At 37.2% G+C, this 26,128-nt stretch overlaps 1 protein-coding gene across 1 annotated transcript in view; it reads left to right on the top strand.

Moving 5' to 3' along the window:
- LOC104580264 (macrophage mannose receptor 1) overlaps positions 1–24,559 on the top strand; it is a 30,037-nt gene extending 5,478 nt beyond the window's left edge. The window contains exons 6-30 of the mRNA XM_088524340.1: positions 559–702; positions 2,114–2,296; positions 2,500–2,654; positions 3,481–3,594; positions 4,230–4,345; positions 5,125–5,273; positions 5,702–5,901; positions 5,969–6,090; positions 6,578–6,665; positions 7,384–7,528; positions 7,993–8,028; positions 8,121–8,290; positions 9,103–9,170; positions 10,915–11,015; positions 11,914–12,056; positions 13,480–13,594; positions 14,831–14,979; positions 16,478–16,580; positions 17,418–17,650; positions 19,153–19,318; positions 19,904–20,056; positions 20,755–20,871; positions 22,250–22,417; positions 23,679–23,720; positions 24,141–24,559. Of these exons, the coding sequence (XP_088380466.1) occupies positions 559–702; positions 2,114–2,296; positions 2,500–2,654; positions 3,481–3,594; positions 4,230–4,345; positions 5,125–5,273; positions 5,702–5,901; positions 5,969–6,090; positions 6,578–6,665; positions 7,384–7,528; positions 7,993–8,028; positions 8,121–8,290; positions 9,103–9,170; positions 10,915–11,015; positions 11,914–12,056; positions 13,480–13,594; positions 14,831–14,979; positions 16,478–16,580; positions 17,418–17,650; positions 19,153–19,318; positions 19,904–20,056; positions 20,755–20,871; positions 22,250–22,417; positions 23,679–23,720; positions 24,141–24,385 (3,425 nt within the window). The 3' untranslated portion in view covers positions 24,386–24,559. The remainder of the gene's footprint in view (positions 1–558; positions 703–2,113; positions 2,297–2,499; positions 2,655–3,480; positions 3,595–4,229; positions 4,346–5,124; positions 5,274–5,701; positions 5,902–5,968; positions 6,091–6,577; positions 6,666–7,383; positions 7,529–7,992; positions 8,029–8,120; positions 8,291–9,102; positions 9,171–10,914; positions 11,016–11,913; positions 12,057–13,479; positions 13,595–14,830; positions 14,980–16,477; positions 16,581–17,417; positions 17,651–19,152; positions 19,319–19,903; positions 20,057–20,754; positions 20,872–22,249; positions 22,418–23,678; positions 23,721–24,140) is intronic.
- The last annotated feature ends 1,569 nt before the right edge of the window (positions 24,560–26,128 follow it).

The raw sequence follows: 26,128 nt of genomic DNA, 5'->3' as shown, positions 1-26,128 counted from the left end.
TTGTTCAATTCAAAGAAAAAACTCTAAAACAATGTGATATGTTCTAAAGAGAAACATCACACAAAATACATTTTCAATTTTTCTCCTCAGTTATTATTTATCTAAGACATTTACCCGATGAATTTTGACATCTTGATAAGTCTCGGCTATTTTCTCAGCATCTAAATTACCATCTAGCTATTGTGACTACTGGGAAAATGCAAAGTACAAGCATTCCCACGGAATTACATACACATCTCAGTTTCAATGTCTCAGTAAAGGAGGTTTAGTTGCTTGCAGTTCTACCAGCACATATGAGTTGTGTGCCTTAATTCATCTTTTATGAGGGTTTTTCTGTATGTTGCGGTAGTCAAAATGCACTGAATTTGTCCTCAAGAAGTACATGGGAGTAGAAGGGGAAATGATACAGGATTTTCCCTTATCACCACTCTTAGGGATTCTCATTCTGAAGAATAACGTGATAATGGCTTGGTGGGCGCAGGAGACTTGTGCATAATTCCCTGTTGTGACATTAAAAATAATGATATTAAAGATTATTTTGTGCTTTTTTTCCTAAAGGAAATCCCTCTACAGAATCTGGAAATATATGTGGGACTTTCCAAGGTAGAAATGGCAAATGGGAAAACCACGAGTGTAATCAGAAGCTGGGATATATCTGCCAAAAGAGAAACTCCTCTTTAGATTCCTCCACCATGGCCTCAAGTAAGTTGGTCAAAAGTAAGACTGGTTGGACACTGAGTGAGAAATAATGGGCAGATGCCATTATTGCATATTTGAAATGACACTGCATGTAGCCTTCTGTCTTGCATGTTGTCAGAAGTGTTACTCTTGCTGAGCATAGTCAACACTCAGAAGACTTTAATTATCTTGTTAATTTTAAAGATGACGCCTATTGTTCAACAAAGGGTCATTTTGAAGATTCCAGGGCACTGAAGAAGGGAGAATTATTTGTTTAGTCACATGATCTAGATCATTAAATACTGATGAATATTCTGTGATCTGCAAAACATTCTAGACTTGCGCAAACAGCTGCGATGCAGAGTTCATACTCCACATACCCTCCCTGGCCCTGTCTGCTCTTTTCTGGAATGACAGTTCCAGAGTATGGGCACCTTTTCCCATTTGTGTTCCCCTTGGACCTGAGGCATACCCAGCTCTTGTCTTCATTAAGAAAATGTTTTGCAGTTAGTTAACATGGGAATTCCCAGCATGCTGTCAACTCCACACTGTCTCCATCAGCTGCATCTATACTAATAAATAAGGTCGTTCCCTGACTCCAAGGATGAATGACACACCTTAGCAAGAATCCTTGTACTCTTACCCTCAGTGTGGCTATATCCAGAACAGATTACTTGGAGTGTTTTCTGGCTCATATTAACCTCCAAACCATGGCTAGACATTTTCTATTGGTATGCAAGTTTACAAAGGTCAGAACTACGTCTAGGGAGCATGATAATGACTGAACAACTTAGACGATTGCATGCCAATGCCCAGGCACACCTCCTGCACTCTTCAGTTTGCTATTGCAGGTGTAGACCATATGAGCATTCAGCAAAGTGTTATATGGCTGACTGTACTACATCCATACCAAGCGATAGCTAAGGAAGGGGGTGTCCTGCATTTCCATACAGCTGGTATTTTTATACTTCTGATACAAAATGAATGTGTTGAGGCTCTCTGGATTTATGCTCTGGGCTGTGCAGGAGTACCAGATGGTTATCAACAATTGCTATTTCCATAGAAAAACATAGAAAATCTTCAAAATTCAGAGATAAAGTTCCTGGTAGAAATAGAGGCCCCATTCTGGAAAACATGGCTGTCCCTCTTTCTGAAAACGATTGAGCACAGAGTAGGGCCCTGCTAGGTTGCATGCCAAATTACTTTGTATTTATTTCCTTCAGCAAAAGAGTTCTTGGGTAGGGAGTAGTGAAAAAAATAAATGTGTCAATATTTGCTAACAGGAAAATATTCTTCATAATACACGTTATTTTTCTTCTCTGCTAGTATGTGCTCCAATATTTCAAGTATTTGTCGATACCAGTCATTTTCTTTTTGATTATAAGAAAGCACTGAGCAGGATTGCTCATTAATTTTTCGATATGACTCTTTTTAGGTGACATAAAGACTATTAAATGTCCCAGAGAATGGGTGGCCTATGCAGGTCATTGCTATATAATTTACAGAACACCAAAAATATGGAAAGCAGCACAGTCTTCCTGTAGAAAAGAAGGTGGAGAGCTGACGAGTATTCATAATATTGAGGAGTACAGTTTTACACTGTCTCAGCTTGGGTACAGTGAGTATTCCTGATGGTCGTTCTTTCACTTGATACAATGCCAATGTGATAGATTTAATTGTAACTTAATTGTAACTTAAGTATATTTTTAAAAATGTGATTGGAATGAGCTTTCTTGCTCACTCAATCTCCCATGGATGTGAGATGTGACTGTTCCCTTTTAAGACATAACCACATAACCATAATTATGCTTGTGTTCCCAGAGGCTGACGATGAACTGTGGATTGGTCTAAACGATTTCAGGGTTCAAATGTATTTTGAGTGGAGTGATGGGTCACCAGTGACCTACACCAAGTGGCATCAAGGGCAGCCAACTCACACACGTGATGAGGCAGACTGCATCGTTATGAAGGGAGAGGTAGAAATTTCTCAGATTCTTCTGTGCTTTCTATTGTCCATCAGGCCCCTCAAAAGGAAAAAGTCAGTGAAACAAAATGAAGGAAAGATTCTAGCCTCTATTTTTATTTTTCTAAGAATTTGGTTTGATTCAGAATATCTTAGTGTGGAGTGAGCCTGGAGACTAGATACAAGAAGAGCACAAGAAGCAATGCAGACTCAGTCTGCTCTGCAGTAATTGTAACAAATCCCCCATCTGAAACTGATTGAAGTAACTCGTATACAACATGGCTGATTCTAGTTGCATAATATGATTCTTAGTGCAAGGATGTTCATATATTTCCCCTAAACCACCTAACATATGTTTAGCACAGTCAATCTGGAAGCTGATGTTGCTGGAGGCACAAAAAATAAAGTACAAAAAAATCTACCTTATTTTGTGCTCATCTTAAAATGACATATTGGAATACTATGGAGAAAGGCTTATATGCTTCATATTTTATGTTTAATTTATCCAAAGTTTCCTTTCTAGTGTCATTGGGGTATGGGAATATTATAACACTAACGTAGTGAGAAAGAAAGCAGCAGAGCATTTCTTTACTCTTCTCAACAGCCCCTGAACTCTTACTGCATGCTACACTAATTCCAAGATCTCTCAGGAAATGTTCACCCCACTGTATTGCATTCCCTATTCAGGGGCACTGGAGAAAGTAGCAAGGCAAGGAAGAGAGCTGAAATGACCTCAGCCAAATGCAGAGGCCTGGTTCTCTCAGGGGTTGGTAAATGTTCAGCTTGTTATCTGGAATTTTTTCAGACTTCTCTTTGTGCTCTCTCCTTGCCATGCTCAGGATGGCTTCTGGGCTGACAGTGTGTGTGAAAGGAAGCTTGGTTACATCTGTAAAAGGAAGCCTTTGGCAGAAGAAACAGAGGAAGCTGAGGTTACTTACCCAGGCTGCCAGAAAGTAAGTGTAAAAGAAAAGCAGTGATTTATTCACGTTGTCACATCTTCCTTTAACTCTCATGATATTTAAATTGCAGTCCTAAAAAAGAGCTAATACTTATGTATTGACACTCTTTTCATTAATAGCTGGTCACCTCAGTTCAGATCCCATAAAAACTACTCTCTGCAGAGTATGTCATTATTTTTTGTGCTGTATTCCAACAGGAAGCTGGTTGCCCATTACCTTTCTCAGTTCAGTCTGTCTACTACAAAAGGCCAGGAATATTTGCACAAATTATTTTGCAGTTTGTTTGTAATACAGCCTGTTGCAACAAGTAGGAGAAAAATAATAGTGCCACTAGAGTTACACAGGCAAAAGCGAACCAGGCTTTACACAAAGTATAAGTGCTCATGAACATGTATTCCGGCTCCAAATAATAACCAAGGCCCATCACTCAGGAAGACAAGGAATTTTTGGTCTTGTGAGTCCTTTATCAAGGAGAAAAAAATAGAGTTATGGCAATTTGATTATTCTCTTCATTTTTTGTTCTCACATTAATTTTAACTTGGGATGTAGCATTAAAGTAGCTTTTAGAAGTGCATAGCATTGTGCATTTTTCAAAACCTCCCGTGCATTTCTGCTGTTTACCTTGACAGGGCTGGACAAAGCATGGTTTTTACTGTTATTCCATGGGACAGATGCCAGCAACATTTTCAGAAGCAAAGCAAACCTGTGAAGCAAACAAAGGTTATCTGGCTACTGTGCAAGACAGGTGTGGAAACATAATTCTTCCTCTCATAGGTGCAACTAGGATGGTGGGACCAAAAGTCACCACTTCCCTGTCTGCAGTTACTAATAATGTCTAATGTGCCCCTGCTCCTGTTGCAAGAATATACATGATAGGACTGAAGCAGGGGCTTTGTCATCAATGCTAACTTAACACTATGCTATTACTTGTCTACACTTTTGCTGACCCCAGAAATTAAATAATGGAGTCAACCTCCTCTGCAGCCCAGAATTGCCAGATTGTTTTAAAACGCATTGAACTAAAAATAAACAAATGAATGTGGAACTATTCATTTCTTCTGGTGTTGAGCTTTCTAGCTCTTTTTTTTACACAGAGAGATCTGAAAACTTACCCTTTTTGGAATAAAAGTAGAATTTTTCCCAGAATAACAAGATTAAAATATCTAGATCTTACCACAACCCTGCAGCAAAACGCTGAATCATTTATGTTAATAAAGTAAATAATACAAATGCATTAATCTTATTACTCTCTGGCTTGTTCATTGGCTGTTCATTGTAGAGTACAGAATCCCTCTGAATTATAAACATAATTTAGATCATAAATGTATAACATAAACAAAATTTACACAATTAATAGAATTTTAAGGGTAAGATAATTGCTCTTATTTCTATCTATGCTTTTATTTTCACATATTAAGAAATCACTTCAACTTTTCCAAATTTGGTACTACAAATTGATTGAAGAAATGAACAAATTAGCATAAAATTTTAGTTAAAGATAATTCTGGAACTTATTCTTCACAGATATGAACAAGCATTTTTGACTTCTATTATTGGATTTAATCCAGCAAAGTATTTCTGGATTGCTCTCTCAGATGTGGAAGAGCAAGGGACCTTCCAATGGGCCAGTGGTGAAGCTGTTACATTCACTAACTGGAACTCAGGAATGCCAGGTACACACTGTGGAAATAGGACTGAAGAATTGCTAGACTGGGGAGCCCAGAAGTTAGGTTTTCAACACAAAGGTGCCATTTTAAAACTCGTCTGTCATAAAGCTGTAGAAATGAAAGTACATCCCTCTGTACTAAATGAAAGGGGATGGTGGAACAGGCCATCCCTAGGTCCCAACTGGCCACCTGGGATGGAGCGTGTCTGTTGGTATTATTTTCTCTTTGTTATTTCCTCATTTGACATTTTGGTCATATTGGTCATTTGATTCATAGTGTAGTATTAGAGGAATGCAGTAAAAGAATGTGATATGAAATAAGTATGAGCTACTGGTATCCATACAGAGATGGGTTAAGTAACTTTAAAATAGAAAATGCTTTGAGAAGATGCAGATCTTTATGAATTAGGTTTGTAAATTTTATGTTTCATGAAGGAAGGGAGTCAGGCTGTGTGGCCATGACAACAGGAACTTCAGCTGGATTATGGAATATTTTGAACTGCGAGTTGAAAAACATGTTTCTCTGCAAGCAACTGGTTCAGGGAGTGACCCCTCCTCCTCCTCCAACAACAACTCCTCTTCCCTCATGCCCAGAGGAGTGGCACTCAGTTCCTCACAGCAGCACGTGCTTCAAAGTAGGTATTTAACTTTCTGTAATTTCTGTAATATCTGACACAGGCATTAACTGTCCACTTTTTGTAGTTTTTCCAGGGGGGAAGGGAGAAAATGCAAACATGGTTTGGTGCAAGAGATTTTTGCAGAGCCATTGGTGGAGATCTGGCCAGTATCCACAGTGAAGAAGAACAGAATCTAATATCTAGATTGTGAGTATCAGCAAAACATTGTTTAGATATAGGAGTTTAATTCAAAGAGATAAACATTAATTTTTAGCTTACCTGTAGTTGATCAGTGGATGAGATGCTCTTGATTATAGGATTACTTTCTGTTGTAAAAAGTTCTTTTCCTTTCTAAATAACAGGATTATTATTAAAGAAAGCCTGACCTACTGACACACTTACTTATACATATGTTTAGCTCAAGGCTATGAGACTGGCAGGTCTCTGAAAGCAGTTTCAGCCCTAAAATACCTGGCAGGACCGAGGACTTAAGATATATTTCATTCAGTTCAATATTTGTGGTATCATGATCCTTGTGATGCTCCCCATGAACTCTTTTTCACTGCTTTCTGATTTTCTATGACTCAATTAAGTGATACCTGAAATGCCAAAATACTGACAATGTAATGATATATGGTCTTCTTCTCTATTTTCCACTGTACCTGATTGTCCATATTTGTGTGTAATCATTCAGAGACAGAAAACATCATTACTCATCTTACTGGATGGGTTTAAATGCCCTGGATTCTGACAGAGGATTCATATGGAGTGATGGTTCACCAGTGAGTACATTTCCCGATTCAGCTGTTTGTCTAATTCTCCATTTACATCTTGTTGCATGACCTGTCCTGTACCAGCCACAAATGACTTTAATTCTCAATCTCACTCTAGGATTTAGTTTTTATTTTTCATTTATTCATAATTATAGATCACAGTATGAGATTTTGAGTATATGCAATATCATCAAAGTTGATTAAATACTTGTCTGTCTTAAGCAAACTTAGCTCACACTAATCTATGTTCTCATATGTCAGTAACTCTTAGAAATAATTTCTTTCTAGAAATTAGAAAGAATAAACTCTTAGAATAACCAAGCTAAACTCTGTTCCCCCACCCTCTTAAGTACATTGAGGTCTGCAAGGCCTAGGTCAGTACAGCAGCGCATATGGATTGTCTCAAGTTGAAACATTAAAGCAGTCAACCCAGTGGTCAGACTATAGTGCTTGGATACTTCTCCTCAAAGCTTCACAGGACAACTTAACTCTCTTGATAACAGGGAGGGACACAACTTCATAGCAGCATGACTTACAAATACATAGAAGAATCATTACTCTGTGCAAGGGTTATGTTTTTCTCCTTAGGAGGTCTGGCACCAAAATGCAAAACTGACCTTGAAAACAAGTGAAATGTCTTCTCCTTTGACAGAGCAGACAGTTCTGACTTAAACAGATAGTTTTGATTTAAATGAAAAATAATAACACAGTTTTGTTTCCACTGTAGGTAAATTTTGAAAAATGGGCAGGTGGAGAACCAAACAATTATGATGGAAATGAAAAATGTGGAGTGTTTAATGGCTACACTAGTATGAATTGGAATGATTTATTTTGTGAACATATGAATGACTACGTTTGTCAAGTAAAGAAAGGTAAGATGACATTCTTCCTTAAAAATCTTTTAGAGATACATATGAACATCCTTTTCAGGTCAAGTCATACCATTTGCATGTATGAAAACCAGCTTCAAACACTCTGAAGCACTTGATAATTTTCAATATAAATAAAAGCAATCAAAAATATGAATTTTGTCCATGAGATATGTATGTAAGTTTAGAATCTGTGGTGCATGATGAAAATGTGAAATCAAGTAGTCTGAAATTATTCATTGTTTCTATAGATTGACTTGTGACTGGTTATAATGTGGCATTTTGCTGAGTGTAAAACATGTTTTAATATATTCTGAAAAAATCTGTAATAAAAAATAAACTTACTGAATTCTTCCTATAGTTCATTTTATTCTTGGGAGTTAAAAGTGTATTTATAAAAGTATATTTAATTGAGAGAAGATGTCTGAGAGACACATAATATAGCTGGATATTGATTTATATTGCAGGAACAACATTGAAACCAGAACCTACTTTCAAATTCGGTAAGTGTTTTTCTTTCTATACCAGCAAGAAATTATCACATAATGATGCTGATTTCTATTACAGATACTCTGCTTAATGTTTTACCTTCCAGTTTATGAATATGATGTTAGTGAAGATAATTGGATATTGTATCATCACAAGGAATACTACTTTAATACAGAAGCAATGCCTATGGAAAAAGCAAGGGATTTTTGCAAGAAGAATGGTGGTGATCTTGCTGTCATTGAGAGCGAAAGTGAAAAAAACTTTCTCTGGAAATATGTAAGAAAAATACGTCAGAAAAGCATAATTCTTTGCAGGCACCTTTATCAACTGTCTCCTGATATCTTAGAAAGTGTTCCCTATCACTGAAAAAAAATCAAAGCTACCCTTAATGGGCTTATCTACTTAAAAACTTTACCAGAATTATTATTTTGATTAATTGCCATGTGTAGAAAAATTCTGAACTTTGTTGCAAGAACACCCTGTGTGCAACGCTCAAAGCCCCTTTCCTACTAAGATGCAAATTACAGTATATTTTTGTACTTTTTCCACCTCATTCTTTTTATAAAATTCAAGAAAAGCTTTTCCCCACCTTTATAAAAAGCTGTTCAAATTTTCAGTAAAATGTTTAAGTCAGAATATTTTCTAATAGGAAGTGAATAGCCTGATGATATTACAATTCTTCAGAAAAAGTTTTTGTGTTCATAAACTGGTATTTAGAACAAATATGAATTCTTACTGTGCACATGAGTAAGTGCTAAAACCCAACATTTACTAGTAGGTCTTCAGAAATTCTCACTACAGTTTCCCAAAACTCTTAGTTGCTTTATTTTGTAGCCTGCCTAAGAAATGTTTTTATTTTCTGAGCATAACCTTTCCCTCCATTCTAATTTTCTTTTTACTTATATACTAGGAATCAGGTAAAAGTTTTGCATTTGTGCAGATCAGGCACATAATCTCAGCAACTCCCTGCACATTACATACTATGCAAATTGTGTAATTGTGTAACTAACTGAAACTAAAGTGGTTTTGAGACCTTCCTTATTTTATTTGAAAACTGTTTACTTACTTTTTTTTTCTTTGTATTTTAGTGCTTCTATAAAGACTTGGGTAATAGCTTTTATATTGGCTTAAGTGTGAGCCTTGATAAAACATTCAGGTAAGTAAAGAACAAGCAAACAAACAAACAAAACAGGTTTGTCAGATATCATATATGAACTGTGAATTTTCTATATGGCTTCAATGAGAGACCACTGAAGTTTAATAACTGACCAAACTGGTCGATTGCTGTATCTTGGCATAAAGCTTTGTAGCTGTGATCCTTAGCGTAACACTCCTCCCACTTGCACTCTCTGTTTTCCCTTCTCTTTGGTGCTGGGCCCTGCTCTTGCGCTGGTGTGGCTGAGATGCTTGCTCACACTCATTGCAGTGTTGTCCACTTTTCCGTGGCAGATGAAGGAAAAAAATAGGAGGAAAAGGAGGAAAAATCTCTAGGGTTTTTCCAGATGGTAGCATCAGCTTACTTGCAAACATTATAGAGTATTCAAATGATCAAAAAACAAAGCAAAAAAGAACAACCTCCCAAACCTGCACTGGGGCATCTCAGTGTTTTTTTGGAAATTAAATATAAGCGTGGGAGAACTCATAGCCCTTCCCTGGAAGATAATTTCCAGATTATACAATGTCAGAATCCCGGACAAGACAGCTTCAGGCTATGTGGAGTCATTGCTCATTTATAAGTATATTCAAAAGTAAAAAGTGCCCTAGGAACATCCCAAATATTCATTGAGCCTGAGGTGAGTTACAGATACACTTCCCTTGCTTCTGCTGTGGATGCTGTTGCTTTTCTCTCTTTAGTGCTGCCTCCTGAGATTTCCTGCTTGGTCAGATGCATCTCAGCTTCTCTGTCTCTCTTTCTCCTGTCCTCTTCTGTCTGTCCTGGCTGCAAGCCACAGAGAAGGGAGAGCTGCCTCTCCTGGAACTACTGCTTCCTACACCACATTCAATGCTCAGAAAAACAATTTTGTTGTCTGGTTTTCTCTGCTCCCTCCTTAATTTCTCCTTTCTCTCTGCTGGATGATGGCCACTATTTGTATTATTCCCAGTCTTATACAGAGCGTTTTTTCCTATTTTGTTCCATAAGAAGATTTGCAAGTAGAAACAGTTAGGCACTATCTATTGTATTCCTTATTTGTATTTTATTTGTAGAAATACATACAGAAGAACATACAGTTGCTTACTCTCCAAAACTCAAAACCTCATTGAGCTGAAATGGTCTGAAAGCCCCTACCTGGTTATCCTCCACTCCAGTACACTGAGACCATGCCCCCCCACACTTTTTTTTCTGCTTTATTCTTGGCTATTTTTTTTTGTCATTCAAGTAGGAAGTATAAGAAGTAATTGTTGCAGAACCGAAAGCATCAGTTACACAATCCAATCTTTGTTTAAACAAAATGTCTCCTAGAGATCCCCAGCATGTGGTTCAAGGACCTTGCCTACCTTAAAAGGTCTTATACTATTGTTTGTAGCTCTAGAAAATTACTAAGCTAAGCCCCTGTTTCTGTTGCTGTGCTCCAGGATACAGTATTGTGCAAGCTGTTTTTGTTTGTTTTGTTTTGTTTTTAAAGAAAAAAGTTATCAATGTTTAGGGACCAAGAAAGTTTGGAGCACTGAAGTGGTTAGTGTAGATCTGGTCCAGGTCAACAAACGAAGCAGTTGTCATAATGATATTTTTTATTAATTGCAAATGGGTGGTCTTGCTTTTCTTTTATTAGAGAACAAAATGTCTTTTTTAGCAAGGATATTTAAAATTGTATTTAAACCAAAATTTCTAATGTGTCCTTTAAAAAGAAATATTAACTTGTTTACTGACAGCTTTTATTTCACAACATGATTTCTTTCAGATGGATGGATGGAAGCCCTGTGAACTATGTTGCTTGGGCACCAAATGAACCCAATTTTGCAAATGATGATGAAAACTGTGTGGTCATGTATACCCGAACAGGTAGGTGCTGTAACAACATGCTATCTACATGGTATGATATGGGCTTGGGAGGCTGTATGTTCACTTCTGGATAGGTTGTAATACCGAGCAAAGTGATGAGTAATAGAGGATTTAAAAAACTTAGGTGATAAATCATGCTGTGTTCTTTCATTTATGACCTTTTAAAAAAAATCAACTCTGTGTAATTAACCTGATGGACTACATCTGCAGTTTGATTCCTAAAAAAATTTCAAAAATTTTCAGCATGAATAAATAAGTTAAGCATCAAACCATCTGCAGATAGAGTCAATATTATTTTCTGCTTTAACCTTTGTCCATTTTATCACTATGTCTCTAAAACATCTGTTCCATTCCTAACAATACAGGGTTTGGACATGGTTGTGATTATTACTATGCAATCCTATACAGTAATTTAATGAAAAAAAAATAAAAATAGCGCAAATATTTTTTACTATGGATAGGTGGGAAGGATCATTATGCTGATTCTCACCAAGCACTTACTCTCCTTCGATGCAATTTGCCTGTCCTCCTTTTAATCATTTGTAGCTTAAACATCTATAGCTGAGATAATCTTCCATGCTCTCTTAATGGAAGGACATAGACATCTTTGCAGAGTAGATGCTATGTCCTGTTTTAGATATCTACTTTAAGTCAAGAAGAATTATATCTGTAATTTCATTGAACTATAATGACAAGATCTCCACTGAACGTCAGGTGTGATTATCTCTGCTACAGATACCTACCTAGAATATACCTACAATAAGGAGGTGAATGCCTTTTTTTCCTCTCAAATACAAATACTGCAATCATTTCTACTTCCTATATTACTTTTTTAATACAAAAGAACATCCTAATCTGTTTGATTTTTGTTTTCCTTTTTATCCTAATTTCCCTTCAGGTGCATGGAATGATCTCAACTGTGGCAGTGTTGAGAAGTTCATCTGTGAAAGGCTCAATGCCACTGTTCGGCCACCCGTTGTTCCCACTTCACCACCACCAGAGGGTGGCTGTCCAGAAAACTGGGTCCAGTTTAATAACAAGGTGCAGTATTAAAGGGCAGTATATTAGATTTTAAAAACGATAGAATAAAAAACACACTGGTTCAGTTTTTCACAGTTGTACCAGGGATTTGGATTATCATGAAATATGTTCTGACTGGATATATTAAAGAATCTAAATATAAACCACTCTGAAATTGAAATATTAACCTCTATTGGGACCAAAGATGTTATAGGAAAGGTTTTGAGCCATACATGAGACAAGCTTCATTTTATATTTATTCTATTTTTGTTGTTGCCCAAAATGGTCAAGTAGCTTTCCTTGTGTGGGAGCACAACTCCATAGCTGTAGGATATTTTCTGCTACTATGCTCATTTATCTGGCTGTCACAGGTCCCTTGGACACTTCTTCATCCCATGGTTGCTGCTGTCTCTTAAATTACTGAGGCACCTTCAATGAGCATACTTATTAGTTGCTTTATATCACCCTTGCTAAAGTTTTAAAGTAATCCAGTTATAAGCATTGCTACACTTTATAAGATCACTCTTAGTCTTCTCAAAAGTAATTTCAGTATATATATTTAAAAAAACATGTTTTTAATCAATAAAGTTGTAAAAGAAAAATGTGCATTACAGCTAGCAATAATGATCATCCTTATGTACTTCATCTAGCTCCATATTGCTTTCTTTTGGCTAAGTTTATATGATTTCAGTTTGTCAGAGCTCTTCTGTTGTAGGTGCCTGGCTGCTATCTTCTCTTTCTTCTCTTCTTTCTCAATCATGGGGAAAAGAGGCACATACTCAGAGTTTATTCCCTTGTACGGCTCTCTCTAAAGCTAAAATGTCTCTCTCTTCCTTGACTCTTCTCTGTTTATTTAGTCCCCAGTTCTCACTGTCATGGAGAGACCTTTCCTTCATTAACCTTATTTTCTCCAGGTTGTTCAACTAACTTTTTTGTTTTATATTTAAATCAGCACATTCCTGGTTGTATGTTGCTTCAATGGTAAATTCATTGTTTGCTTGCTAGTGTGAGAATCATTCTCGTTCTGTGATTATTCTATGGAAAGTAGTCGTGGTATCACAAGCAGGGCAACTGGAAGCCAGTAGGTTTAGCTGCAATAACATGTCTTATCCTTGTTGCATCTATTTTTTTTTCTTTTTTTCCTGGGGTCTTGGACACCTCTCACGCAGAAATGCTGAGGAACCACCACGTTAGATTAATTTCCACTGAAGTCGTTAGACTGACATGTTCCGACTTTTAAGTGTATGTGAAAAGTGTGGGTTTATACTAGTTTCCTAGGCTATATTTTTTCTCCCATAAATACATTTTGAAACCAGAAAGATTGTTAGAGCAACACATCTCCCTTTTTGATTAAAATTTCTAGTTTATCTCGATTGTTACAAACAGAATAGTTATCACCAGAAAAGCTCTCTAATTACAGTTTTGATACACTTCTGTTCTTCAGTGTTTCAGACTATTTGGCCTTAATGAAAATGATACGCTGACATGGCACGCTGCCCGGAACAATTGTATAAATTTCAAAGGAAACCTGGCTACTATATCAAAAAAGGAAACACAAGGTATAACGTACATATGTTTTCCTACTAGATGAGGCTTCATGTCATTCCTGTGAAACAGGTTAAAAAAAAAAACCCTTCTGTAGTATATCTAATGGTAAAATCAAGTTATGCTGAATGAGCAAATTTTAAGTTTGAAAAAAATATTTACAAAGATACTAGTGTCCTGGTTAACTTGTAAAATCGTAGTTTGGGGCTAATATTAGGACTGACATAAATTGTTATTGTTCAGATATTAAGATTTTGTAGTAGGAGCTTATCCTGTGATAAATACCCCTATACTGTATTTGAAGTTTGAATGCACAAATAAAATAACACACAAAGGGAATGAATTATTGTAGAATAATGCAGTAAGCATAATGAATTACAGCTAGTTGCTGATTCAAGTGCTGTGGGTATCAGTGGAAGACATCACCTCAGGCAGCAGATGGTCCTAATGCTGGAGTCCCAACTTTCCCCTTTTTACCTTGCCCTGATAGACCTGAGCCTGCTGGTCTTACTATGCATCGTGTTACATTTTTTTAGCGAGGCCTCATGCTTTCTTAGGAAGTGTAATGCTGAGGACTCCTGAGAGCTCTGTGGACCATCGTCTGACTTGTTTTATCAGAGCTTAAGCTTTCTGCTTTTTTTCCCGCAGCAGAGGAAAGAGACTCTTTTGCTGGAAAATTAGTCTAGGAAGGAGCAAAGAACAGTATTTGGCCTTCCAGCAAGCTGAGATCTCAGCATATGCACGTAGTTCTTACATAGTCTTATTTTTGTTATGACTCTTTAGAAATCAAGTTATTAATTCTGGTTAGCAAGGACGTTACTAAAGAAGAAAATGGAATACACAGTTTGAGTAACTCATTTTCTGTGTGCCAAGTCACAGTATACACAGTGTACTGAATAATTTGTGTATACAACATCATCAAAACCATTTAATGGGCTTCCTTAGATGATATTTAGAAGATATGCACATAAATTCCATAAAAAGATCTAGAGAACCATTTTATGTTAAAAATCTAGGTTTAAAATTTGCCCACGTTTAAATTTTTATTTATCTTTTTATTTTAACATCTGAGGAATATGTATTCTTTTTATTTGTAAGATTAACACCTTATTAAAAACAAAACAAAACAAACAAAAAACCAGATCAAAATAAAATGTATAGTCCTTGTTCCAGCTACCTTAGAATCTGTGGTGTTTGGGGATTGATGTATTCTGTTTTCATCTTTGTCTATTTTTTCTTTTTCCCTTTAGCTTTCCTCATGTCCCTTTTAAAAGATGCTGCAACTGATGCTTGGATTGGACTGAATGACATAAACCGGGAGCACACGTACTTATGGACTGACGGAAGCCCAGTTTACTACACAAACTGGGCAAAAGGCTCCCGAAGTTATTTTAGTAAGGTAAAACATCATAGCTTGGGTAGATGAATTAAAATGCATGTAGCTACAACTGTAATTTATATAAGGTTTCCTTTATGATTTTTTTATTGATCTTATTGCTTTTGAAAGTGCAATAACCATGTTGTAGATCTTCAAGAAGCATTTTTTTCTTTTACAAATCCTGTATTTTGTCAGCTGAATCCAGTGTGACCGATGGTTGTGCAAAGCTCGTCTACTGAGCAATTTCCTTCACTTTACTGTGACTAATCAATACACTGAAATAACAGTAACAGTATGATTTTGGGACACAGTGGATGTTATCTAGAATTGATTAAAATATTCCTAAAACTGTGTCTATTTTTATTTCTTGTCTCTGAGCTTATTAAGTTAATATAATTGCTATGTAGCATAAGAAGAAGGAGAATCTGGATTCTCCTTTCTTATTTTTATCTTTTCCCTCTATACCATCAAATCTTCCTTTTGAAATATATGTTCTGCATGCTTTGTAATTTTTATCACCATTATGCCAGGTTATATTTAACTGTCAAACAATATTGTATGTTATTCTATAGTTTTTAAATGGCTAATGTAGAACATAGGTAAACAGATGTGCTGTTAACCAATGCTTGAGAATTGTGTTGAAGGGCCATATATTCACAGCTTGAAACTGAATAATAAATTAAGTTGTTTTTAAATGTTGTTCCTGTTTAGAAAATGCCTTTCATCCTTCTGAAACAGGAAATAATTTTGTAAGGTCCAAACTCAACTGCCCTCTAAGTTAGACCCGGTTTTGGGAATCTCCCAGGATTCCCCTCCTCAAACATGCTTTCTGTAGGAGCCTGTGCCCCATTTCTAATATGAGGAGCTCATGCAGAATCTCCTTCACTTACAGTCAAGACCTGGGTAGTTTGGAGATGTAACTGGGTTATATTGATATAAGGGAGGCAGAACTGCTGGCACCAGCCATAACCAGCTCAGCAGCAGCTTCTTATGCTGGGGAAGGCAAAGCATGAGGGTAAAGGACCCAAAGAAATGTGGAAATGGTTATGAAAGGGGTGAGGTGAGAGGACATGTCATTTCTGGTCCCTACCTCTGTGCAGCTTAACTGTGGCGGCCACTTCGGTTCCTGGTACTAGACTAGGACAGGAAGAGGAGTTCAGGTGTGTGGGCAGTCTTCAGGGCTGAGCAATGGTTCCGCATGACCTCCAAAAAAGCAGAACGTGAGCTGCAATGTGCTGTGGGCCAGACCTAGCACACACATCTATACAGCCTTGCAGGCACGTGGTGCCAGATGCTTGTTCTGTGCTGTACTTTGCAGCTCCGTCTGTGCAGTACAAGCTCTTCTACGGTTGGGTTGTAAATGGTTATAGTCATAGTACTGCCTGTGATTGTTGCTTGTATGATAATTCTCATAATTACTCATTTATGTGTGTCTGTGTGTGATAGGTGAGTCTGTCTATCAGGCAGGAAAAGGAACATTGCTTATTATTCTATTTTGTTAATCTAATTTTTCTTCTAGGATGACTGTGTCTTTGTGATTAAGAACCCTATGGAACAGGCAGGGAAATGGAAAGATGAAGAATGTCAAACAAGTAAAAGCTATATATGCCAGAAAGATACTGGTGAGTTCTTTTTCGCCTAGTGCTAGTACAGCTGATGATTTATTGTGGTTATGTCACACTGGTATTAAAAGTGACTTTCTCATATTCACCCCTATTTTTAGTGAAATTAATTTGATAGTATCATATGCACTAGGGAACATTTTAATAAGATGAACATGTGCTTTACTTTCTGGAAAAAAAGCTCTTAACCATTCCTATTTTAAGCACCAGACCAGTAAATTAAAAAACAAAATAGATCACCATGTATTGTACTATTTTGATGGTTAGGAAGTAAACAGATATATCAGTAAAGCATTTTGTTTTTAGTCAGACAAATTCTTCAAAACAGAAATTTTACTGTTATGCTTAAAAGTGTTGCAACTTCTGCTTTGGAAAACTGCCCTGTTTGATTTCCAGGACAGTCTTACTCAGACAATTTCTTCAGCCGTAGTTGTATATCCCTCACCTTGTTCACAGCATGCCAGTTTTACCCTCTGTTACTTATCTTACCCCATATTTTGTTAATAGTTCAACCAGTGCTAATATATCATGGAAGAAGAGTGGGAGACTGTTCCCTTTAATACCCTACACGGTTACATTATTCTTTGGAATGTCTCTCTCCTATACGCATGTTTCTGGAGGTACTATAGATATTTATAGTAAAATGTTATCAAAGACCATTCTGTCAAAGATCAGAAAATGTTGCTACAGAATATGGAACCATGGCTTTCACTAGTGCAGCAATAGCTCTGACTTAATTTGTTGCAGACTCTCAGTTACTTGACTGGCACTGTAGATCCTCTTTCAGTGACAATGTCTATACAGTACAAAGCATTTGTCTTTTCTTCTTTGTTGCAGACCCTAAATTGCACAATTCCCAACCCACAGTTCCAGTCTTTGGCTTTAATAATTATGGTGATGACCGCTACGAGATCATCAACTACAAAATGAGCTGGGCAGCAGCACGAAAGTACTGCAGAGACCAATATGCAGAACTTGCCAGCATTTTGGATCCTTATGTTGATTCTTACCTGTGGTTACAAATGTTACGCCATGGGGAGCCTGTGTGGATTGGTCTTAACAGCAACGCAGTAAGATCATCAAATACTTGTGCTAGTCATTCCTGTACTCTAGATCAGAATAGATCTTCCTGATTTGTTGGTCAGAGATTAACAGGATCCAGTACTAAGGGCACTGTTTGTGCGAGCACTATGAATCAGATCTGTGAATGAGCTGCAGGCATCAAAGTCTTGCTGAGGTACCTAATTTCCCTTGACTTAAGAGGTTTTAAACTTCTAAACATACAGCCATAGTATAAGAACGCCCACAGCCCCTATTTCAAACGATGTAGCTGCAGTAAATAAGTGGCTTCAGTGGTAAAAGTGGCTAAGAAGTTTTCAGTTCCTACACCATGGTTTGCCGCACACTCATGTGCTTGTACAGTTATTTCTGAGTACGCAGTGAAAACCAGGCTACAGAAATAGCTGCTTCTTCTTGAGGTTATTTTTATTCATATTGTTTCTATTTCCTTTTTACAAGGACTTGAACTGGGACAACCGAGAAAGTGGCAAGGTGCAGCATAGAGGCAGGATCTGGAAATAGGAATAACTTAGACTGGTTTCAGAGCTAAAATTTATAGACAGCCTCACAGTGAAGAGTGTCTTAAATGGGCACATGGAGAAGCATATATAAAAGGCATATGAAAAGGACATGAAAAATGATGATGCGGTTGGATGTATGTGCAAATCCATGTGAGAGGAAAGAAAAAGCAGAGCTAGCACTGGAGCTTGGTGGGAAGTGGGCATGAGAGAGGGCACAGATGCTGAGGAGATAGGAACAGGAGCTTTAGTGAGAGGAGGTACAAGGAAACCTGGATTAGATAGGAAGCTAGGAAGAAACCTGGTAAAGGATTTCAAAGGAAAAAGGATGGTTACACTGGTACAAAGAACTAAATGGGAGCCTACATTCAAAGGTTGGAAGAACATGGAGTCAAGTTGCACAGGACAGAGTGAGAGGAGCTAGCTGCGTCTGTGTTTGCTGTTGGTAATCCTCTGCAAATCACGGTGAAATACACTGAAAAATTATGTATGCTCAGCCTTTCTGTCTTATGTAAGAGATCGGACCTTACAAGGGTTAGAAACCTATCCCAAGTGCTGTTGGCTAAAGGCTCTAGCCCTAATGAGAGCTATGTCAATATTTCTATCTAGTGGAACTTCTGCTTTTTTTTTTTTTTTTTTGCTTTCTAAATGCATAGAGGAGACCTGCAAAAAGGAATACCAGCATTTGTTTCTCTGCCATCTTTGTTTGACCCCTTTATGCATGTGTATCATAAAATCTTCAATTCCAGGTCCATATTTTTACCATAAGGCCTTCTCCCCATTTACTGAAAAGATTGATTATGTGAATTTAATAAACTGGTTGTGTACTGACTGAACATCCATAGAACTACACCCTCATCTGCTGTGTAAAGATAGAAAGGGTATTCGTGACAGAGGACTAGTGAATGTTGTACAGGAAGCTGTGATTCTCTCATTTCCTTCTCTTAATTCAGTTCTTGTATATGAAATAAACTTTATTTATCATTTGTTTTTAGAGTCATGGCCATTACATTTGGTCAGATAGAAGAAGAAGCAGGTATCATAACTGGGCAAGTGGGGAACCAAATAAGAACGCAGCCTGCGTCTATTTAGACTTGGATGGTTTCTGGAAGACAGCATCTTGCAATGAAACATTTTTCTCCTTCTGTAAACAGTCTGATGGTAGGTTGTGAATGGAATAAGTGTCATTAGAGAGGTTGGAATTTTTATTCATGACTTTATTTCAGTGTTGCTATTCCACACATATAAAGATTGTCTTGTGATAAACCACTGCTTTTGTTCAGGAAGAATTGCCATATCCACTCTGTCTTGCCTGACTGATTTCCAAAGTTTGGTAGATTACATTTCGTTTCACAGGCATGTCATAAAGTTAACTGCAACATTTCATGTTACATGCAGTGGATCACAAGCGTATTTCAACAATGGATGACTAACATCTTAGGAATACATCACTGTGTGGTGCTGTTATTAAGATCTTACATGTATACTGCCTCATTCTATTTCACAGTTTTAAAGTCAAAATAACCTGGCTGAAGACAGTTGCAGTTAAGCTGCTGTAAATCTCCTTTAGTAGATTGGAGATTCAAACTCAACCAGGTTGCTTATCATTAGTTTTCCATCATTAATTTAATGTTTCAGCATTACCTTTGTCTATAGGATGTTCTTTCTACTGTCGTATTGGTAGGGGCTACTATTGGCACGTGCTTCTTTTAAGACACCACTGAAATCTGTGTTCCTTCCTAACAGAGATAGTCCCTAGTGAACCACCACAGCTTCCTGGGAGATGTCCTGAACCAAAGCGTGGTAGGGCTTGGCTTCCTTTCCGTGGTCATTGCTACTATGTTCACACCACTTCTGAAGAAAGCTGGTCTAGTGCTTCCATGGAATGTATTCAGATGGGTGAGTGACAGTTTTTATTAAGAGATTGTTCAAAAAAAAAAAAAAAGAGACAGTTGCAATCTAAATCTCTGTTATCTTTCTGTCTTCCCATCATTTCTAGTAAAAACTTAAGAAAGTTGGAGATAGGCAGGCCAAGGGATTCATTCTTCATGGATTTCCCATTAACACTTTAGGTGGCCTGAAAGCCCCTGCTTGCCTCTCTCAAGCTCCTGCTCTCTCCACTCATTCCACTCATTCCACCATTGCCTTGCTTTTCCTGGTCACTTTATCCCGTCACGCTGATGGCCCTTCTGCTTTTTGTCTTTCCTTCCTCAGCAGAAATTCTTAGCCCTGTTTATAGAGGGTCTGTATTCTTTGTCTCAATTTGGTGCAGTCTTTATCAGGTTGAAGTCAGGTCATACAAAACAGAAATATATAAATACATGCTGAATCTTCTGATCAATCAAATCCTGTGAATTTGGTACTGAAATAAGTTTTTTTTTTTAACAAAGAGATAATATATGGATGTGTGTGTGTATATTAACTATAATCTACAACTAATTTACATTTATTTTCAAACTTTTTAATAATATGATAAAGTTGATCATCACAAAGCATGGCATAGTTCTCAAATGAGGTAAATAATTTATAGTTAGGAAAAGATTGAAGGAAAATCTTTCTGAAATATGTTTACATATGATAATTAATTTATATTTTAGGTGCTTCTCTGGTTTCCATAGAAGATGCAGAAGAAATGAACTTCCTCTTATTTTACTTGTCTGCAATTGCAAGTGGCGTGAGAAAGTTTTGGATAGGAATGTTCAAAAATATTGATGGTAATTATTTCACATTGCATATTGAGCTGAAAATACTCAGGAGTAAACAGAGGGAAATCAACTGTTAAATAATAGATTTTTCTGTGAAAATACGTAAAAACGTAAGCCATCAAGAGGACTACATTTTTTTTATCTTTAAAGAGAGTAGAACAAAACAGCTTCACCTTTTAACTAAAATTGCCGATTAATTGTTTTCTGCCACATTCTTATGCCAGTTGTTTGATATTTAGCTGGTATTAGCCTTCTTAAGAAAACTCAGGCAGCCTTAAGCGGAAATTCAATTCAAAGCAACATAGAAAAATAACAACTTATATGAAGAGCCTAGCAAAATTTTTAATCTATTTTTTTCTTTTTTTTGCCATAAATTTTCTATGATTTTCATTTATTGGTGGAATATTTCATCCAAATTATGTCAGCTTTTAACTAGTAGTTGTGGTTCAAAACTTCCAGTGAAAAATACTGGTGAAACAAATATAATTGTTTTCTGTATCATAATAATTCTAAAGGATGTTTTTCCTGGCAATCTTTGAAAGTCCAGCTACAGAGCAAGTCTCAAATGGGCTGCTGTGGTCCTGGCCCTGGCTGCCCATTTTCCTTGACTCTTGCTGCCAGCAGTGCCAGGCATCTTGCTGCATGATAGGCCAGTTAGAGCTGCTCTAGCTGAAAAATTAACTGTTCAAAATAAAGGATTTGGTCCCTTGGTTGAGCCACTGCATTGCCACATGTGTGTCAGTGCAAACACAGGCAACAAGAACATGCAGGTGCAGAACACACCTTTCAGAGCACACTTGTATCAAGTACAAATTATATCATGAGATGTTGCCATTAAAGTACACCATAAAGGAAATGAAACTGTAGTTATTCCCACTTTATGGGCCTGTTTATGAAAAGAGCAGGTGCTTATTATTTAAGAGGTCTGACCAAGTCAATTGATAATTAATTGATTTAGTTCTAATAAAAGAGCTATTCACAAATCTTAGACCCATATAAAAAGAAAATTCCCTGAGTGGTCTGGATCCTTGAACAGAATAGGCGTAGTGCATGCCTTGCACTGGCACTCTGCTCGTTCCCAAGGTGTGCAGGCACTGGTGAGGGCTGGATGCTGTCTTTGATTAAAAGTACTCAAGCTATCAGGTCATTTTCTTCATGCTGCATTGACAGCCGTAACTGTGTAGGGTAATAGAGTTATGTCTGTTTACTGCTTATGAGAACTTGTATTTGACTCCTATCTGAACATCTCTGACAGTTAAAGAGAAATGTTATGCTAATGTGCTAATCTAATCAAATAATAAGTTCCATGCCCAGATGTAGTAGTGCTTTGTAGACAAGAAATAATTTTGCACTTCATCCACCCAGTAGTTAATAATTTTGGTTTTAGGGGAGTGGACATGGACTGACAGAAGCACAGTAGAATTTGTCAACTGGGAGAAAGGAGAACCTACATCACATTTTAGTGAACGTTGTGTTGACATGGATGTCACAAGTGGAGCCTGGAGGAGCTATTACTGCTCTGCTGATCAGAATTTTGTTTGCAAAATCCCCAAGAGTAAGTTCAGCATTTTGTGCGCTTGGATACTTCAGAAATAATGAGTAATACAACCAGTGCTTATGCAGTGTATTAAGGCTTATGCACATGTTCCTTACTTGCATGAAAGTCAAAGAGTATCTCTTCCTAAGGACAATGAGAAATAATGTTGGAGAAGAGCTGAGGGTCACTGTTTGCTCTTCTCAGCACAAAAACATGTATTTCTTGGCACTGGCCTGTATCCCTGGGGCAGGGGAGAACATATCACATGATGAGGATACAAGGGAAACCTAAGAGCCATTACGGTTAGGCTGCTAGCGGCAGTAGATGATGAGTAGATAACCGAACCAGTGCTGAGAAGACGGAAAGGCATACTCCTCATAGCTGAACCTAAAGGGAGCAGTGGAAAGTTACTCAGATTCAGGAAAGGAATGCAGGTGCTACTGGTGGGATCAGGAGGAGTGTCATGTGCCTCAAGTGTGTGGGATGGCCAAGCAGAAAGCAGAATATGAGGATGGGCCAAATTTGTTTATCTTGGTGACAAAACCACAGGGAGACTGGCAAGGGCTATCAAACAGCATAGTATGTTTGATTTTTAATGTGTGTGGCCTTGTATTTTTGGGGTGTTGATCCATGAGATATCCAAATGTGTTACACACTAGGGTAAAGTGCACCTTGTGTGCACAGCAGTGCTGTGTAAGATGGGAAGTAGGTAACTCTGCACACTCATAGCTACAGTGAGTCACTTTGCCCACATGGAGTCCTCAGATCAGCCCACACCTTGAGATTTTTAACATCTGCCCTGGGCAAACAGATCCACCGCACAACTGTATGAGTTGGAATGTGGAAACAGTTAAAACTCCTGCTACTGGATCTCCAGATGTTGTAAGATTGGCAAATGAGTCATCCAAGTGCTCTGTATGGCTGTCCGGCCAGTCCTGTGAGCAGCTAACTAGATTAAACTTCCTTAGAAATGGAGGGAGAAAAAGAAAGTTGCCTAAAAATACCACTTAAGTGCTTTCAAGTACAAAAGTGCTTTTCACTTTTACAACTATAAAGATTTGAATTTCTCAATGTGAAGTCCAGATACCATGGAAGTATGAAAACTTTCCATGTCTGTCTTTCTTACCCTGCCAAAAAGAGATTGCTCAAATAATGAGTCAAAATATTTTTAAAGAAATATTTTAGCAAGAATATTTGAGTGATCTAGCTTAAACTATAAGGAAAAGTATTATTTTCATATGTTTTTCCCTATATAATATATGTATTTTTTATTTTAAAGTTACTACTGTTGAACCTACTCATCATTCATCAATCCATAGAGGTAGGTTTGCTTTTTATAAGCACATTATATACATATTGATTATTTATTATTAAAAATTTCTTCAGATAAGTTTCAGTTAAATTTAACTCAAGCTCTTATTTTAAATTTCTTTGAATGAAGAACTCCTCACTCAAACTGGTTGTTCTGCTAATTTAAGATATTTCTGTTGCTTTCTGAATGAACTGCAGTGAATATAATAGTCCTTTTAAAAGAAACATTTAAGAGACCAAGCCCAATTTTGCATCATCCATCACACTAATCTTAATTTTAGTTATCATTGTTCAGTATTTTGGAGTCAAACCAGTTAGTTTGCTAAAAAACTTTTTTAAATTCTAATGTATTTTAATTTTAAAATTTTAATGTATAGAGTTGCACTCTTTGGTCATTTGTGGTAACTTTTTTCCTTTTTAATTTTCACAGCATCGAAAGGTGAAACTACTCCAGCATCTGTGCATGGATTTGGTGGGATGGTTTTTATACTGATTTTTCTTATTCTAACAGGAACTGGCCTTATAGTCTATATTTTCTATAAAAAAAGACATGTGCAGCAAACAATCCCTGCCGGTTTTGACAATGCCATATACTGTGGTACAGCTGATCCTGGAACTAATGAGTCAAACTGTCTCGTGGCCAACATTGAAGAAAATGAACAGGCAGTGGTTTAATGAGCAAAATGACTTATTTTGAAAGAAATGAAAGCACCGGAATACAAGAATTCTTAGGGCAAAGTGGTTTTCTCCTATGGAAATTCTAGTCTGTTTTGCACAGGGTGCTTCTTGTCCTATCTGCTAGCAGGACTTGCAAGCTCTGAATCTGCTCAGAAAAAGTAGTACTTGGAAGGACTGCTGAGTGTATTCTTAAACCTGGAGCTGTTCTGCGTAAGAAACATTTAGACAATTCCCACCTCCACATGGCACCTGCATCACCATAAGGAGAATGTGCCCAGTACAGTTAACTGTGAGAAGAAACTCATAAGTTTGCCTCAAAAAGCACATCCCTGTGTATATGAATCCTGAAAATGTTACGCTCTGAACTCTTGGACAAACTGTCAGAGTTGCACCGGTTGGATGGATGCTCTGGAGCTCGTCTGGCCCAGCCCCAGCTTAAAGCAGGAGCAGTCTGATCAAGGCCTCAGCCAGTCAACCTCTATGAGCAACCATTCCCAGTGCTTAGCCATATTTTTGGTGTTTTTTTTTCTTTTTATATCCCATTGGCTCTGTCTTCTCTGTAATTCTTCTTTATCTAGCTGAAGATAACAGTAAAATGTCCCATTAGCAAGTAATTCTCCCGTTTTTCTCAGCCTTTCCTCCTATATTCTGTACCTGTACACTGGAGCTCCTACTCCTCTTGGAGTGGCCTATGGCTAAACTCACTCCAGTTTGTCAATCTCTCGTTACCTGGACAAAATGGGACCGAATATTCTGAATGTGGCCTCAAGAGTGCTATGTAGAGGGCAATAATAACCTTGACCTGCTATCTATGCCCTCACCAATGCAGCCCTCGCTTCTGTTTAACTTTGAGCTCACTCAGAAGTTCCCTGAGTGGCCAGGTTGGCCTACTGCCTTGCATACTTATTTTCTTGCACGTTGCACCTTTCTTATGCTTTTAGGAGGCTGTTCTTGCAGATGAACAAACTATCCTTGGCTCCATGATCTCTTAATTGACACATTATCACTGACTAATTTGGATTACTGTTGTATAAATTCAGGTCAGAAAGCTCCAAAATCCAGGGAGCATATGTTCTCATAGTTTTTTTTTTTTTTTAATTCTACAACATAGAACTGTAATATATATAAAAAAACCCCACAATATTCAGTTTTTCACCTTGAAATATTATTTAATTTTATTTTAGATCTTCTGTAAAGTTTCTGTTGCATCTGAATTAACACATTTCCCTCCTCTGCATATGGCTGATAGGAAGGGAAATGTTAATTACTTTTCTTCTGCTAAATAGGGAAAATAAGCAGTGAAAGATTGGGTATAATATAAAGTTTGAATGTATTGTGAATAAAAATCTTTTACCATTTAGATAATAGAATAGGGACCTCAGAGGATTTTGCCAAAGTTAGGATCAAGCAGAATGAATTATACTTAATTCATAGCTGATAAAACTACATAAAACTTATTCTTGAAATCTCCGATATCACTGAAGCATTCCATACCATTTTAGGCCATTAATTTATGGCCCCAAAATCCTAATAACAGTGAACACACAAAAAGATGAATTTGTAGATTAATCCACAAGTGTGATTTTGTAAAAGCGTCTTTTGCCTGAGTTTCTCTGGACTGGTTCAATAGGTTCTAGAGGTTAGGCTGGAGAAATTGTTACCAGAAAACAATACATCAAAAAGAGGAAGCATATAAAATGAGATGTTAATTTGTGAAAGCCTGTAATGACTCTTAAGTTT

Source organism: Tinamus guttatus, unplaced genomic scaffold (genome assembly GCF_059628265.1).
Source record: "Tinamus guttatus ecotype Peru unplaced genomic scaffold, ASM5962826v1 Tinamus_guttatus_pri_ptg000209l, whole genome shotgun sequence".
NCBI classification, from domain to species: domain Eukaryota; kingdom Metazoa; phylum Chordata; class Aves; order Tinamiformes; family Tinamidae; genus Tinamus; species Tinamus guttatus.
The sequence above is the reverse complement of the archived record's forward strand: the minus strand, read 5'-3'. Positions and strand labels throughout refer to the sequence as shown.